At 38.8% G+C, this 17,748-nt stretch overlaps 1 protein-coding gene across 1 annotated transcript in view; it reads right to left on the minus strand.

Annotated features, from left to right (window-relative positions):
• The window catches only part of LOC144044976 (ephrin type-A receptor 3-like), a 145,095-nt gene that overhangs the window by 18,625 nt on the left and 108,722 nt on the right, over nucleotides 1-17,748 (minus strand). Inside the window, exons 11-13 of the mRNA XM_077559721.1 lie at nucleotides 10,945-11,012; nucleotides 9,828-9,953; nucleotides 9,360-9,545 (exon numbers count right to left, since the gene is read on the minus strand). Of these exons, the coding sequence (XP_077415847.1) occupies nucleotides 9,360-9,545; nucleotides 9,828-9,953; nucleotides 10,945-11,012 (380 nt within the window). The remainder of the gene's footprint in view (nucleotides 1-9,359; nucleotides 9,546-9,827; nucleotides 9,954-10,944; nucleotides 11,013-17,748) is intronic.

Genomic DNA, 17,748 nt, shown 5'->3' on the forward strand with positions numbered 1-17,748 from the left:
GAAAAATAAGTCAAGGAGCTGTAAGCGCTGTTCGTGCGTTGGTGCGTGGTTCAATGTGCAGATTGGCTATTGACATTCTGCCAGGTGGAGTGTCATGGAATGGATCAGTGACAACTTTCCTCGTCTTTACGGCGCTTCATTAAGTGCAAGTAAGTGTTGTCTATCTTTTCTTGGCCGTAAAGCGATAATCACAAGCTTGCGTGCGTGTGGGTGAGTTGAAAGCAGTGCTGCTCTCTCATTGGTCGAGACCATTTTAACATTTAAATAAAAATAGACATGACTCTGAAAGCTACACTTGCCAAACTGCGGTTAATGGTTTGTACCGCTGCTATAGTTTGGATTTTTAAGGGATCTTTATTTATTTATTATTTTTTTTTTTTGCATATGGCAATTCCCAATTTAGAATTGTGTGCAGACAGTGTAGTAATATGTTGTCTCGCAACAGCAGCAATCATTTCTGTCTTTATATGTGGTAGACAGTATAATTCCTACAGCTACTAAGTGATGTCCAGCACCTCTGATTATAGAGCTGGAAGAACTGCTAGTCATACATACGTCTACATCAAACCTTCCTGGGGGAATGCTAGGCGCTAAGCTAACTTGTTAGTTAGTAAGTTACATGCATGTTTGTGTTTAGCTAGTGCGGCTAAACCACGGTGTGTGGAGCCACTCCTTGAAGTCAGTAATCCTTACATACAATAATAAGCTACACTTCTGACAAGCATTGTTATCATGAAAGGAGGATGGGGAGAGGCTAATCAGGTGGCTATTAGAAGATGGAGACGCACGCTAACTGCTAGCGTATATGTCAAAGTTAGTAAAAAGTAGAAAAGTGAAACACCAGAATAAGTGCTTATTATTGTGCTTTTTTGTACAATTGTTACTCTGTGTGTTTATGTAGCAGCTGCTTGAAGGTTTATAATTACTGTAACGCTAATTTCTGTTAGCTCATCAAAGGTGTTTTGTATTATATGTGAGCGTTGAGCTAGCAAACTTAAGGTTTAGTTAAACATTTTGGGGATGATGATGATGATGTTTAATTCTCTTTTATATTTCGGTCGTACAGTTAATTTCAACTGGTAATGACAAAAAAATAAAAAATAATTAAAGCAAGTCTTACCTTTTACACCAAAACCAAATGAAAAAAATAAAAAGCATTTAATTTTCAGTTGCAGATGATTAAAATGTGGTAAAGGGATGTTTATTCTAATATAATCATGCGCAACCAATGTACATGTTGGAATTTAGCAAATCCAAAATATATTTTTTAAGTGTATTTACTATACTACTATTTTGAAAGGGAAATCGCTAAACTTAGAAGTACCAAGTAGCCCTATGCAGTGAAAAAACAGCAAAAGAAGTGATGTAAACACCACATTTGACCTATCTGGTGAATCTCATTACAAGTGCCTGTTTCTGTACTTAAGCATATTAGTGGGAGTGTGAATGGAATTGACGAGTGTGTGTATACATGAGCACTATTATGTCATGAGTGTCTGTTTTCTGTGCCAGTGGCCTGCATTGTGGCGTGATTGAATGAAATTCAAAGTACAAAAGAGAAAATTAAATAATTGGCCAATTGATTAATGTTCAGGTCCCGAACTAAATGATCGACTGCTTTAAAACAGGGCAGGTCTCTCTTCTGGGAAGCGCCATGCAAGGCTGTGTCGGGTGGGGGGTGCTGCAAAACAGGTAGACAGAAACTCAATAAGCTTATCTCCTGGCCTCTCTCCACCTCCCCTCCACCCGCCTCTCCTCTCATTTCCTAACGTTCATCTCCTCGCAATCCGTCCGGTCGCCTGCCTGCCTGCCTGCCTTTCTCTCGCTGAAATCTTTGCACACATCTTCCCCGTCATCCTCATTTGTTCTCAAGCCCTATCTTGTCTAATTTCCTCGCTCTTGTATCTCATCTCATCCCCCCCCCCCATCTTCCCTCCATCCTGCAACCATCATCACCTTTTCCTCCTATCTTAACTCCCCCTCATTTGCCTCTGCTGTCCAATCTCCGCAGATCTGCGAACACCTTGTATATATTGTACATTTGCAGCCATTCACTATAGGACAAATGGTTTAAACCCTTTAATGCGTATCCAGTATTTGATCGGCAGATGAGATGGAGTGCCATAATTGAGGGTTTTCTCCAATGAGCAGATTGTTGCGGCATTTAAAAAAAAGAAAAAAAGCATGAGCGGCGGGTGGATCAAATTAGAGATGTGGAGGACAAGATGAAGGGATGATGAGAGGAGGGAGGAGGGAAGCAGATTGTGGCGTTTTTCTTGATGTGCAGATAGAGGAAGGGTGTCTTTTTTTTTTTTTTTCCTTTTCCGGCATGTGGCCCACCAATCAGCAAGACAATAGCAACAATCAGATGACAGACAGCAGAGACGCTTATTAGGGTGGAACACGGCAGGAGCTGAAGGCTTATGTGCTTGTAAGCTGACAGAACGCACGCATAAAGGAGGACAAACGCAAGATTGAAAAGATTGCAGTCAGCACACACGCCACACAAAATACGACGCAAAATTACAATAAATGCTAACAAAGACTTTTCTCTTTTTGTTTCGGCAACAACAATAACTGATTGGTTTTAAAGTTTTTACAAAGGGGATTTTCTTTTTTTTTTTACCGGCTCACAGCAAATTAGTGAGATATGTTTCTTAGTATTTGTAGTGTGCCATCAAATCCCACGTATAACAGACTTGTGTATAATATGCCTCTCAAAAGTACTTATGTGTTATACAGTCCGCCATTTTGCTGATATGCTTTAATATCAGAGTGAATTATATCAATTAATGAACATACAAAACATACCATTAAAGTGTTAATGCATTTAAATTCAAGTTAAGAACTATTCTCTTTTCTAATAAATATGATAAAGGTTAGGGTTGTTCAATAGCCTTTCTTTTTTTTCAAACTGATACCAGTACGAGGACAGGTGTCAGGTGCCATCTACATAATGATATGAAGTGCAATGTAATAAATTCTAATAGTACAGATTGTGCTAAGGACACTCTTGAAAATGACGTTAATATCGGTAAACATTTGCCAAGATACTTCTGCGTGTTTTAAAAATGCAAGATGCAAGTTTTGTGCTGACATTAGCAGGAAATTGTTGCACTTTCCCGTACCCTATTAATAAATGACTGAAATGAACAGTTTGTGTTGCGTTTAGAAATACTCCAGGAGTTTCTCCATGCTACTAGAAAACTGCAATGACTCTTCCCCCGTTGGAAATCTAGTTAGCAACTCAACCCTCTTGAACCCACCTGAGCCCGGTGCATGCTGGGTCAGCCTGGCTGATTACATACTGAGGATGGTGTAAAGGGACCAGCTGGTGCCAGAGAAAAGGGCCTGAAGGAATTATTGACCCATCTGAACTGGGCCATCAACAAGCCACCCGGCCCACGCATGCACACCTTAGGCTGTGACCTATGAAATGACGTCCTGCTAGTGAGATTTGTTTCCGAGGAGCTCTATCACCCTCTCAATGTGCCGTGACGGCGGCTGAACTGAATAAAGCAATTTTAAAACTAAAAAGAGAAAGCAATTAAATTCACACACACACCATCCTGCAAGTGAAGTGTAGTTACTTACAGTGAACCCCCTGACTGTATTGCAGATTTTCAAGTTAATCACACCAAGTTTTAGATTTAGTGTCATGCTGGCGATGTAGTACCACACTGTCCCACAACATGCTGGGCAGCACTGAGCTACTAGAATATATGCAGCATAATTAAGTGTGCCGTGGGAAATTGGCCAATTCCACCTAATTGGTAACAACAAATTAATTACCATCCGCAAATAGCGTATCGTTTTCAAGTAACCCAAGAAAATCCCCCAAAATTGCACTTACACGCATCTTTGTCCAAACACCGCAACTTTGCCGCAACAACTACTATTTTTAAAATGTACGTTTTACTTCAGTAGACGAAAGCCCTCACTCAAAGCTGAACTCACGAAGAAGAAATCCGCACGTCACATCCTGTTTTAGACGCTAGCGAACATTGATATATCTATGCTAGTGAATGTGTTGGCATTAACCCCAGAGAAAATGGGAAGCGTTTACCATCTAAAACCCTCTTGAGGACAAACGGTTTGGAAAATGGATGAATGGAATCATGGCAAATTAAATGACCGTGCAAACCGATGTTCGGACTTTCTGCACAAAAGCGGTGGTGAACTATAAGTCGTCCTTCGACAAGCGTTTCACAACTGCTAAACACGTAAAAAATGAAAAAAAGAAATATGCAGTCTTGGCAAATCACACTCATGGAGGTGATGGAGTCGAGGATTGTCGGAAACACCGAATGAATTAAGGTGAATCACCCTACTCTCTTAATTGAAATTGTACAAAAGTATGTTTTTCACAGAGATCAAGTGGAAGCGGATGATTTTGAGGAGGAAATTAAGTAGTAGTTGTAGCAATGATGTTGGCCATAGATTTAAGCACTGCATATTTCTTAGCATTGGTTATAATGTGCATAATGCACCTGTAAGAATATTTACACTTTTGATTTTAAGAAATTATTTGTGCTTTTCCAAGTTATGTGAAGTTGTTGTTCATTGATATACAATAGATTTAATATACATTTTAAAAAAAATTAACACCATAGCTATTTTAGTTTAGTTAGGATTTACAAATGTATTATTATTATTATTTTACATTTTCTATGGGTGGTGTGCCTTGAGAATTTTTCAATGAAAAAAGTGTGCCGTGGCTCAAAAAAGGTTGAGAAACTGGTTTAAATATTAGTTGCTAACAAACAGCAGAGCGAATATACGCCTGTGAGTATTGTTGTGTGCTTTTTTTCTATGATCTACTGCTCTGTATGGGTTAAAGTAGCTGCTGTTTGAAGCTTTGTAGTTACCGTAACAATTATGCTCATTTCTGTTAGCCTGTCTATGGTTTTGGACTGTATGTTAGCATTAAACTATCAGACTTCTGGGAATTAAATATACAGTACATTGTTAAATTCTCTTTTGTGTTATGTGTCAGTTGTACAATAAACTTCAATTGAAAGTGGCAAATAAACACCAAGTTAAGTATTTGTACTTTACTTGTGCCACCAATGAGGATTAGCACACGTTGCCTCTTATTTGATCATTTTGACAGTGAGAGAGTGACAACAGGTGGTAAGTACTGTAGCGTGTTTTAATAAAATTTAAATGTGTTTAAAGAATGTAGGAGGGGTAAACCTATTAATTTTAAATAAAACAGTTTTTTTTAAATGGTCTCTCTATATGTGGATTTTCTCCTTTGTCCTTCATAGAAAACGTGGGGGTCATTGTTTATGAAAACATGAGTGCAAAGATGTTTTTCTGTTTGTTAAGGCAAACTTACACAAGGAAATTCCTACCACCCAAAGTGAAAGTGGTGGATAATAAATGCATTCCTCCCACCAGGTATTCATGATAGCAGCCACTCGTAATAGAAATAAACTCCTAGGCCGCAAAGTCAGTAATGTAGAGGTCAGCCATGATACAAGTTAAATTAACTCCGACTTGAAAGCCTAATAACAGCAAAGTCATTTCTAATTATTATTTTTTAATTGAACAAACAAGAAGAAACCACTTGCCTTAATTCAACTTCTGTGGATTACCTTGACCTGCATAAATGACACTTTACACAGACATTAAGGGGAAAAAAATATTTATTTTTTTATTATTTTAGAAATTACATTTGTATTCCTTTATTGATATTGCGACGTAAGTGAAGAATGACTTTGGCAATTCTGCTATTAGGCTAACAAAATGACAAAAGTGTAAATTAAAAAGCCAAAGTAACATAACATAATAGTTGATGTAATCCACCCGCCTCCATCCTGCACCATGCAAAAGGTCACATTTAATTAACATCAAGCATTATTTAGAAAAAGCAAATAGGCAATTAATAAGTATGTTTTGTCATCAATTATACACACACTGTTGAATATTCATGAAGGTAAAATCTCATCCAATTAATGTTATGAATTATTGATAGTATTCATGCATATGCATTTCATTTGTTCTTTTTGTTGCTGACCAGGTGCTGTGCTTGAGTGTGCGTTGAGCTGAACTCTTTCAATTGACAGGCTCCTCCTTATTTTGCGACTTTCGAGAGTAAGCACGGAGCGTGAACAGCTGGCCCTGATGAGCATGTCTAGCAAATATCCATGCAAAACGGGTCATTTTGAAGATGCAATGTAGTTAAGAAAATGTGGCGCTCCGGTTTATGGTCATGTTTGCTCATATAACATAAAACTCATATGCTGCTTGCTCACATTTCTCTGTGAAGAATATGTTCCAGTCTGCTTACTATGCTTGAATATACAATTTGAATAGAACACTCGTATGGAGTGCATAATATTCAACAGAACATTGTTCCATTTGAGAATGATGCACCCTCTTAAAGGAGGAGTATGCAATTTAAAAAAAAACAGGTGAGATTACATTTGAATCTTACGAGCAGTTTTACAACTGCAAACTCCCTCTTGAGGTACAGTACAATCCCCCTCGGTTTCCAAATAACACTGACTGTGTTGCATGTTGGCTCACTTATTTGATTCCCAGCACCTTCCAGGAAGCGACTGCGCCGTGCGATGACGTCGTATGAGTTTGCTTTTGTAATTCTTGATAAACCGTAGCGTTTCTTTGCTGTTTTCCATCTTAAATAGCATTAATATTCACTTCTTTAATTAATTCCAAAAAGGTTTCTGTTTCGTTGTCCCCCCAAACATACTTGACTTTATTGTCCGCCATTGCTTTGTGACTACAAACGTACGTGTGACATAATATCCGGTCAAAACGTGCGACGTGTATCTGGTCTTGTCAGCTTTTTTTTCCCGTAAAAACCTGCTTTCATAGGCCAAAATTATCATTTTTCTTTTTTTTAATTTCTAGCGTCTCCATTCGGTTTTATTTTCACATTTCTTGAAAATTTGAATAAAAATGGGTGGATGGAAACCCCACTCTGATAAAAAAGACTATCTCTATAAGTGGGTGTGATACGATTCAAGGATGGTATATTTTATTTTAAAATGTAACGATTTGATTCCGTTTGGTTAGTTAAAATAACATTTTCAGATTTTTTTTTTTACACTCCTATTATACATGCACATTTTAGCAACATGAGTTTTGCTAAAAAACACTCCAAATGATCAACTTGACTACAAAAACACTACTGTATATATTGCCACAACTTCAAAGTAGTTCAATTGAAAGTGTAATGGCACTATATCTTAATGTTTATTGATTTTTTTTTTAATCAAGAAAGACCTTAAGCTACCCTTAAATATTTTTCTTTTTATGATCAGTTCAATTCTGTAACACATAAAAAATTACACTGAACAAATGAGAGGCCAATGAAAGTTGTGGGATGAATTATGTTCAACCTTTAAGGTTACACTGTAATCGCACTGCATTACCTTTTTGTATAAAAGCCTACAACATATTGATCGATACAAGGTGGTCTCTACTGCAACAGCTAGTGTGTTATCTGCTTTTGCTTTCATTAGAGCAACATCAGGGCATGTCATCTGCTGGTGAAAAGGTAGTGAGTGAGAGATGAAGATGAAGAGATAGACTGAAAGAGAGAAGAGAGACTAAATGAGAAGATAAGACCGACACTGAGGGAGAAAGCCGCAGCGTGAGATGGACATACGAGACAAGAAGCTAGAGAGAGAGTGATTGCTGGAGCGGGCGCCAGAGATAACCAATCAGCTCTGTTGTTGAACCCGGTCTGTGTCGCTCACCTACACACACAGGCACTCGCAATGGCGCTAACACAATCGTGAAGTAAACAAGTGGCTATTTGAGGGGGGCGGACAGTCGCAGTTGCCATGCGTCATGAAGGCGTAACCATGGTAATGGAGCTTTATCAGAACAAGGGTCAGCTCCTGTTTACAGCAGCTGTGTGTGGCACTCCATGGACAGGGGTACAGTAGAACCTCGCTCGCAATCTGTTCATGAACAATATTTTTGGACAAATATTGCTTCAATTCACAGAGCAATGAGGTGAATGCTCAGTTGTGTTTTCTCTCACACGGCATAAGCATCATTTGCCTCGTGTGTCACATATTTCAGGTACAGTGTAAGCTCGGTTCTGAAACAAATCCGTTTGGAGACTAGTGGTAAACTGATGTGTTCAAACTGAAGCAAATTGAAAAAATCTCTCATTAAAATGAATTAGATATAATTTAATTCATTCTAGCCCCAGAACCATGTGATGCCTTGAGATACAAGTGGTCGAGTTTTTTTTGTTGTTGCTTTGAATTGTGAGCAACAATTTGCGATACGAGCGCTGTAGGGAGGCAGTGAACTTGACTCAACTGGCCTTCAAACAAAACAAAAAAGAAATGTCGTTGCTTTCTGCTAGCTTAATGCTAACACATACAGCAAAACACCATTGCCATGCTAACAAATACCATTTATAGTAGCGGACTATCTATCACGTTTTAAGTGATGGATATTTGAAGACAGTGCATCAATTTATCAACAGACAGACAATACTATATAACTGCTCAAGATCATATATTCTTTATCTTCTGCGACAAACAATTAATATTTTACTGCAGTTCCCGGAATCACTTACTGGAGTAATTATGAAACTCTTCTTTGTTTGTGTCTGTATGCCTATATTATAGTGGCTAAATCTCACACACACCAGAGGGAGCCACAATGCTATTATCATGATGCACAAACAAGTGCTTTGAGTTACAAGTGTGGTCACATTTCACAATCAACTTGTAATTTACTTGAATTTCAAGACAAATAGAAAAAAAAAAAAACTATTTACTGCCACCCTGTATTTCTTTTAATGATTCTTGGAACTAGTTAAGTTAATGAACCAAGGCTCCACAGTACACAGTAAATTTGACTCTGTTTATAGTGGGACCAAAGAGACTTGGTTTTAGAGTAATATTTACACTTGGAAGAGCGTAAAATAAAGAATTGGAAAAAAAACAAAATAAAATAGAAGTCACTCAAGGGTTGAGGAACAAACTCACGACCTTCAGCTTGGGAGGCAGCCGATCTTCTCCCTGCTGTGCATTAGTACATCACTCACGTCATCTGGAATCTTCCTAACTCCAAGACCCCCAAAAATATTTTTGGTCTCCTCTTGCAGATAAGCAAAGAGTAGGAGGGGCATAGCTCAGGTGATAGTGTGGCAGTCTCCCAAGCTGAAGGTCGTGAGTTCGTTCCTCAATCCTCGAGTCTATTTAGTTCCACTCTAGAGTCAAATTTACTCTAAATAGAGTCAAATTTATTTTAAATAGTCAAATTTATTTTAAATAGAGTCAAATTTACTCTACAGAATTTACTGTGTAGTAAACGAGGGCAGTGTATGTCAGCTGTTAAACAGGGAGAGAAGCATGACTCACATTTAGTGACAACTCCCTCCAGCCTGATGATGTTGGGGTGGTCAAACTGTCCCATGATGGAGGCCTCTGACAGGAAGTCCCGCCTCTGTTTGTCCGAGTAGCCCGCCTTCAGACTCTTGATTGCCACGTAGATCTCACGTTTTCCTTGCACACGTAACCGCCCGCTGCACACTTCCCCAAATTCTCCTAGAAACGTGCACACAAAAAAAAAGTCTGAAGGTTTGCAAATAGTGTAACATCAAAGCTAATTTTATTCCATCTTATCGATGGTGTTTCACATTGTATGTTAGCATCAGCTAGCTGAGTTTCGTTAGACGAAATGACATGATTTTCTTGGACGTGTTGGTGTTTAAAGAATATGTTTTGTGTCTGGAACATAACCACCCCATTAAACAGGGTGTTTACTCTATTTCATAATACCCGAGACGATATGATACACATGAATATGTTTTCAAGATGCGAGCGTACCAGCTCCAATAACTCTCTCGATGTGAATATTGGTTGCATCGATCTCTTTGGCGAAGTCCCTGACAGCTTGGTTGGGGTCTTCATAGGTGTGAGGATGGATGTACGTCCTACTGCCGGGAAGCTTGACTGCACATGCAAATGAGGAAGAAAAGAACAGAGCGATCAAACATCAATTGTACTTCCACATCTCATAAATGTTACGGGAAGATTAGCATATTGGTTTTATGGGGTTTAATAAAAACGGCGTGTTTGCCATCCCTGCAGTAAGATTGTCCGTGGTGAAATGTGAGTACGCTGCTCAGATGGTGTTAAAATGGTTACGTAATTAGACACATACAGTAACTACTTTGTTAGCTGTGGTGATAAAAATGACACCTCATTTTAACAGGAACCCATAAGGAGCTTCATCCTACAAGAAAACATTTGCGCAAAAACTGTTTATGCCAACATAAATGTCACCAACATCGTTCTTTACCGTTTCAGCTGTGAATTCATGGGATCCTTACATGAGCAGGATCAGAGGTGGGGTGCTGAGCTTCCGGCAAGGCAAGATACATTTCACTGTTTTGTACATTTTAACACAAATGCACTGTACCCTCTCTCTGTGTCCTAATAGGAGCTTGTCAGCAGCTTTAAAAGTAGCAGCCAGATTCTCTCATTCCAATTCAAACAGAAGGTCAGTGGTGCTGTCTGTGACCACCTGAAACATTTACTATCCAGGAAAAATGTAAGCTATCTACCACCTAGCAACAACAAACAGTACATTGCAATTAAATGAAGCAAGAATTGTAATTATAAAAGTGTGTTGGCACTGAGTGTGCAGCATTTTTCTTGTTAAAATATTACATTTCATCCAAGTACATTTTAGGGGTGCTCGGGTTCAATTTAGAGGTGCTTCACCCCCCCCACAAAAAAAAGGTCTAGAAACGCCCATGTACATGAGGAAACTTATATAAAAAAATACAAATACACTGTATTATGATCCATGCGGATATGCACTCACAATATCAGGGCAAAACATGTTTTTTAATAAATAAATAAAAAAACATGGGCATGCATCTGTTTATGGATGCTTTTGTGTGTGTAGGTGTGAAGTCTATTAACGTGATGTTATTACCTCGGCCATGCTGGAACTGCATCTTCTCTTCATCAGGGTCCTGCTTGGCTTTGATATATCCACAGTGCCTGCAAAACAAATAACCAGCTGGGTGAGTGTACACACACAAACACATATGCGCACCTTCCCCAACAAAAGGAAACTCATGGTGGAGAAAGTAGAAATATACATTCCATTAAAATGGCATATATTAATGGCATTTTGCATATATTAAAATTAGGGGTGTCAAAATTTGTGTGTTAATTTTGAGTTAATTTAAAGTTCCTTTCACGGCACAATTTTTTTTCACGCGCGATTAATGACCGCCCCTTGCTTGGAAAGTCTGTACTGGGGGAATTCCAGTTGCAGACACCTCTTCATCAAAATTTTGCAAATTTGTGGAGACTGGGATCAAGTTGTGTTTTACAATTTTAAAAATGTGCAGAATTCCACAAGTTTGTTCATGTTAAAGATTAGATGGCTCTTAATATGAAAAGAAAAATGTACCGATCTGTCACCAACGTCTTACAAATGCAAAAATGCCATCCAGTGGCAGACAAATGACCTCAACACAAATCAAGATCAATGATTAAAAAATGTAGCCATTTTTCTATTAGTTTAACATTTTTTCCACTTTTATGTTAACAAGAGTATAAAAATGGAGAAAAAATATTTCATTGTACATTTTATTGTACTTTTAGAACAGACATAAAAATAAAATGTGATTAATCGTGAGTTAACTATTGAAGTCATGCAATTAAATATGATTTTAAAAAATGTCATCGCCTGGCACCCCTAATTTAAATTCATTTATTTAAAAAGTAGATTCCCGCTGTCGGTTACACACCCAGCATTGCTGTTTGCTAAATATTGAGCATGTGCGAGTCACAGATGTTCCTATAGAGACACACACATTCACTGCATTAACGCTCGCTTTGCAGCCCCTCTGGCCGTGACCGCCTCCAGATTTACTGCAGGTCACACTCCCACCCTGACACACACATCCTGGCCCCTATTCCGACCCCCTACTCGTCGGCGCGCACACCCCGCGGTGTGGTCTCTGCGCAACGAGCAAAATATTGATCAATTGATCAAGCAGCCTGTTGTCCAGCTGTGAGGAAGTGTTTAACTGATTGCGTTACGCCGACCTTGCAGGGGGATGATGCCGACGGGTGTGTGTGTTTTTTTCCCACCATGTTGAGCAATATCCAGAAACAGATTTAACGGCCCCCATCATCCATAAACATGTGAGACTTGCTGCTCTTTTCGATTCAGCGCAAATATTTCAGGCCCAAACCCATAAAATAAAAAAGCAATTTCACTTAATGATGAACTAAAAATGATTTAAACACAACATGGTCTCTTCTGTCTGATGGTTGAGAGAATTGAATTATAATTTGCTCGTCTATACTTGGGTGCACATCAACATATGCTGTCGAACACGACTGAACCGTCGGCAACTCACAGCCAAACACCTGGTGATTGACTCACACATACACTTGCTGCAATGTTTGCAATTATTGGGAGACAAAATTTGGAGGTTCCACATTTATTTCACTCTATTATTTTCAATGAACGACCAATAACATGGCACAGTCGTCAAGGGAAAAGTGGGTTGCCCTGACCACTGTAGCATATTTCACATTCATTGACTACACTTATTTATTTGGATACAGAAACTCTTCACGCTTTTAAGCCTCAGGTACATATTCAACGCATAAGTAAAATACTAATCTTGGGCTGTTTTTTGTTGGCTATTCGGAAACTTGCCATGTGATAGGACATGGCCTTTTTGATTGGCCATTACGTATGCAACGTCATTCATCCACGATTGAAATTTTGAATCACAGCAAAACTACCGCTGATGCAAACACTTTCCGACAGTTTAATCACATTCAGCTGTGTCGCTTGATCTGCAGTGGGCATAAAACGGAGCCCTGATAAAAGTCTTTCCCTCACTTGATCATTCGTCAACACCAGTCTGCAAAGTATATTGGGGTTAAAGAGGAAAGAAAACTGTGGGTAAATTTGATGCTAAATTGCAAATGAGTTGTCATTAAGTTTTCAATCTTTTTTAAAAGGCTTCCCCATTCTTGGTCGTCGAGGGCAGGAGTACTGCTGGTTTTAGATGTTTCCCTCCTCCTACGCAACTGATTCTAAACATCAGGATTGTTATCAGGCTTCTGCAGAGCTTGCTGATGAGTTGATTATACACTCAACAAGAATATAAATGCAACACTTTTGTTTTTGCTCCCATCATTTGAGATGTACTCAAAGATTTTAAAAAAAAATTCATGTACACAATATCATAATTTAGCTCAAATATTGTTCACAAACCAGTCTTGGGACATTACAGACTGGTTTTCTAGGGACTCAGAAAATCAGTCAATAATGGGCCACCCCCCCCAAAAAAAAAACTACACCTTTCAGAGTGGCCTTTTATTGTGGGCAGTCTAAGGCACACCTGTGCAGTAATCATGGTGTCTAATCAGCATCTTAATATGGCACAACAGTGAGGTGTATGTGGAAGAAAATTTAGGCCCCGTCCCGACAGAAGCAAAGTCTCTTTCGTTCCTCAAATAAATCTCGTACACACAGAAGCATTTCAAGACTTGCGTGTGTCCAAAAGAAGACAGTGATGACGTTTAACGGCTGTAATGTATATGCCAAGTCTGGAGTGGCGCTGTAGCGCAGCCACAGGGAGTTAACGGAAAGCGTAGAAGAAGAATCAGCAAAGAAGACAAACATTTTGCTGCAAAAGCATAAGCAAGCTAAGGAGGCTGCGCAAAACGACTACAACACGGCTAACCGCCATTGTTGTTGACAGACTGACGGTTCGCGCGCAGTCACGCGAGAATTGGCGCCTACGTCATCAATCTACGACAATGCGTCGTCATCGAGCTGCGACTATTACGTCATCACTGGAGGAGTATCCTGCATATGGTGTCCAGACGGAAGCGTACGGGGCGCGTTGTGAAATCTTTCCACTCTGGAGCCCCGTTTCAAAAGTGATCAGTTTCAAGCTCCGAAACCGAACGGCCTAAACGGTAAGAAACTTGTGAGGATACATTGAAACTGGTTTTCGTGTACACGGGGCCTTAGATCTTTGATTTCATCTCATAAAAAACGGGAGGTAAAACAAAAGTGTTGCATTTATATTTTTGTTGAGCATATGAATCAGGTGTGTGGGAGTTCGGAAACATCTAAAACCTGCAGGACTCGACAACCAGAATTGGGGAAGCCTGGTTTATAAGGAAACACGCAGAAAGCTGCCCACTATGTTATGGTCGCGATAAGTGTGCATGGAAACCTCAGTACCAATACTTGGAATAAACTGTGTGTACACACTAGATGAAGAAGAGCAAAAATGTGTCATTGCTAAAATGTTATTAGACATTAATTTCACAAGTTAGTTGTTGTATACTATTTTGCCATTCACATACTGTATTTGCCAATTCACATTATTTTGTGCTATTTCTATAATAAGTGCCAAATTCCGAATAGGCAAGTAGTAATTGGTGTCAAGGAAGTATGTAGAAGTGATATGTCACCTGAGAAACTAAGTTTAACCAAACGTGCATGTACAGGTATAAAAAAAAAAATCTAAATCCAACTCATGTTTACTATATATTGTTTCATGAAATTACTCATTTTACACAACTACTTTAAAATTGTTCTAAAATTCTCTTGTGAACAGGCTCCATTTTCAGAGATGCAGAATTGGAGAAGAGGCGAGTTCTAGTGCTGCTCATTAAATCTCAGACAGTTGGTGTTTAATCCATGCTTTGGTTTTTCAACGCTGACTGCACATATGCACGGTTGGGGAATAGACACACACACACAGTCGAGACTTGTATTTGGGGGCAGTTGTGTCACCTGGTTATCAGCTGGGCACAAGCTAGTCGATCACCGTGAGACGATCATTACCCCCTTGACACACACACACACGTGAACACGCACACACAGCGCTTTGGGGCATGTGTTTAGAACATACGGGGAACGGGGGACACTGAGTCACACTCCTGTGATTACCCCATGGGCGCACCCCCCCCCCCCCCCCCCTCCCACATGGACATACATGTGTGAAACCAAAAGCACGCCTGTGTTGCTCCATATTTAATAAGTGTGTGTGTGCGCTCAGTGCATGGTTACAGATGTGAATGAGTGTGTCTGATGGGAAATGAACACATTTCCATAGTAATTACACACAGACTCATTTCTACTCTCCAGTTAAAAGTGTCATGAATCATTAGCGCTACACTCGGAAACATGGCGTGAAACCTGACACGGCTTCACCTTTTGTTTCCTCAACTTGTGTTTGAGTGAGACAAACTGGTAGTAGCCGGACTTAAAAGCCGCACACTACCAACTATTCAAATTTCGGCTACTGGAGTAAATTTTTCAAAGTTGCACATTTTGTTAAAAGACTTTGTTAGGGCATTGGTGTCTTCACTTCACTACATGAAATGACATGATTTATTGATGTCAATGAACATGATGAGGAGCAGGTCCAAATGTTCCATTCATCATTAACAAATATATTTTTATTCTTTGTCCTCTGCGACATACCATTCTGATTTAAAGAAGCTCCTTTCTGCAGATTCTTATGCAGAAATGTATGTTGTAGCAGTCATAACAGAATTGGACAGGAAAACAAAGTCCACTAAAAAGGTGTAGGGCAAGGTGTCAAACTTAGGGCCCAGGGGCCAGATCTGGGCCGCCACATCATTTCATGTGGCCCGCGAACGCAAACCATGTTTGTCAACTTACATGATCCTTGCTAAATTCTGTATCAGCATTTCAAATTGCCGTTTGTAATGAATAATAACATTGACATTTTGCAGGAAAGTTTTGTTATTATTATTATCATCCGCGACTTCTGGTTTTAAAACTAATAACCGATCAATTTGTTGGGTATATATTTTTAAATTTATTATTCATAATAAAACAAACATAAAAAAATAAGAAAAAAACAATGTGTATATGTAATAAATAATACGATGAGACGATGGAACATTTATATATATATTTTTTTTCTTTCTTAATTTTTTAACAAAACAAATATACGTCAACAAAGCAAATCAACAAAACACCAACAAAAATGTAATCATCTAATACGGTGAAATTAAGTAATGAAAAGGAAACAAAAACACTTTTTTAAAAGTTTTTACTCAAAAAATAAAAATTACAATATATATATATATATATATATATATATATATATTTAAATACTTTTTAAAATGCTTAGTTCATTTATGCAGTAATTTATCATAACAAGTCTCTCTGTTTCCAAACAGCTTCTGAATACTTTCACACAGTAATTTACTACATACTTTGTGTATTATTTGCACAGTTATCTAACTCACACAATTTGCGAGTACACCTCGGAGTTTGAACGTCTCGGAACTCGTACAATTCGGACTTCAACCAAAAAAAATCGGAGTAAAAAATGCCTCGGAGTTTGAACTCATTCTCTGAGTTCGAACACCCAAGCAAAGCAAGCTAAGCCGAACATACCTTGAAAACGGGTAGCCGAGCGAAGCCGAGCAAAACGGAATGCTCATGTTGCGCTGCTCATTTACAGTCAGATCGTGAATGATCCCGGAGGTGCTCCATACCCGCGAGTGTATTTTGATTTCTTCATCATGGGCCCAAAGAAAGACAACAGTGCCAGTGGCAGCAAATAAAAACATGCAGTGCTACGAACCACAGTGGTTTTAGGAAGGAGATTATCGCGCCGTTGTAACTACTGCGACTAGTTCTGTAAATACTTAATTATTTACTTAGCTGTTCAATAACGTGCCTGATGTTAAACAATGCCCAATGTAAAATACACAAACTCAGCACTGAACTAAAGCTAGCATTAACATAGCATTTCTCATCCACTGAAGCCATCACATCACAACGGGTAAGGTAAGGTAAGGTATTTTTTATTGTTTAAATACTGTACTGTACTGTAAATGTAAAAAACATAAATATAAATTAAAATAGGAATTTTCTGTTTTTGGACCTTGGGAACGGATTAATTGCATTTACATTATTTCCTATGGGGAAAAAATGATTCAGAGGTTGAACAATTCGGATTTTGAACACTTCACAGGAACGAATTATGTTCAAACTCCGAGGTACCACTGTATTTAAATGATGGATTAGCTGGTTCTACATTTTTAGCTTGGTTAATGATTTTTGTTAATATTTGGCTTCAAATAATGCTCCAAGAAATGTATTATGTACTCTTTCTATTTCAACTGAATGTACATTTTAAGTTTTAAGTGTTTTATTTGTTTAGTGCTTTTATCATGCAGTGTCTCGGTTCAATGGCCAATTATCCATTTCCACAGCAGACTACTTGACACGTTGAAGCAGAAAATGTGTAGGTGTCATAAAAACAAAACACAGTTTTGTCTCATCAAGCAATTTTATGTCCCAAACAAGCGCCTGGTAGGAGATAATGAGACAATAATTCACTTATTTAAATAACTGAACGCATTGTGCTAAAGGTAGGGAAGCCTCTATGTTGACCACACATCTAGCACACACATGCCCACGTTGCATCCCCTACCAGGTTTTCCTGACCTACATATTTAAATAACGTCAGCTCGAATCCCGATTCCGCTTAAACCCTTATTCATGCCCGTCTCTTCGGGTTTGTCACGTTGCCTTGGCTAGTTTGTGACAATAGCCCAAGGTAGAATCGTGTGGGCCACAAACACAAAGTCCTCTACTTTTGCATGTCAGTCATGCAAGGTTGTCACATGGCCAAGACTGCAGGACATGTACATGGAACATGATTTATGCAACCGACATTTGCATAGTTAGTCAGGG

This window comes from Vanacampus margaritifer, chromosome 2 (assembly GCF_051991255.1).
Source record: "Vanacampus margaritifer isolate UIUO_Vmar chromosome 2, RoL_Vmar_1.0, whole genome shotgun sequence".
Classification (NCBI taxonomy): domain Eukaryota; kingdom Metazoa; phylum Chordata; class Actinopteri; order Syngnathiformes; family Syngnathidae; genus Vanacampus; species Vanacampus margaritifer.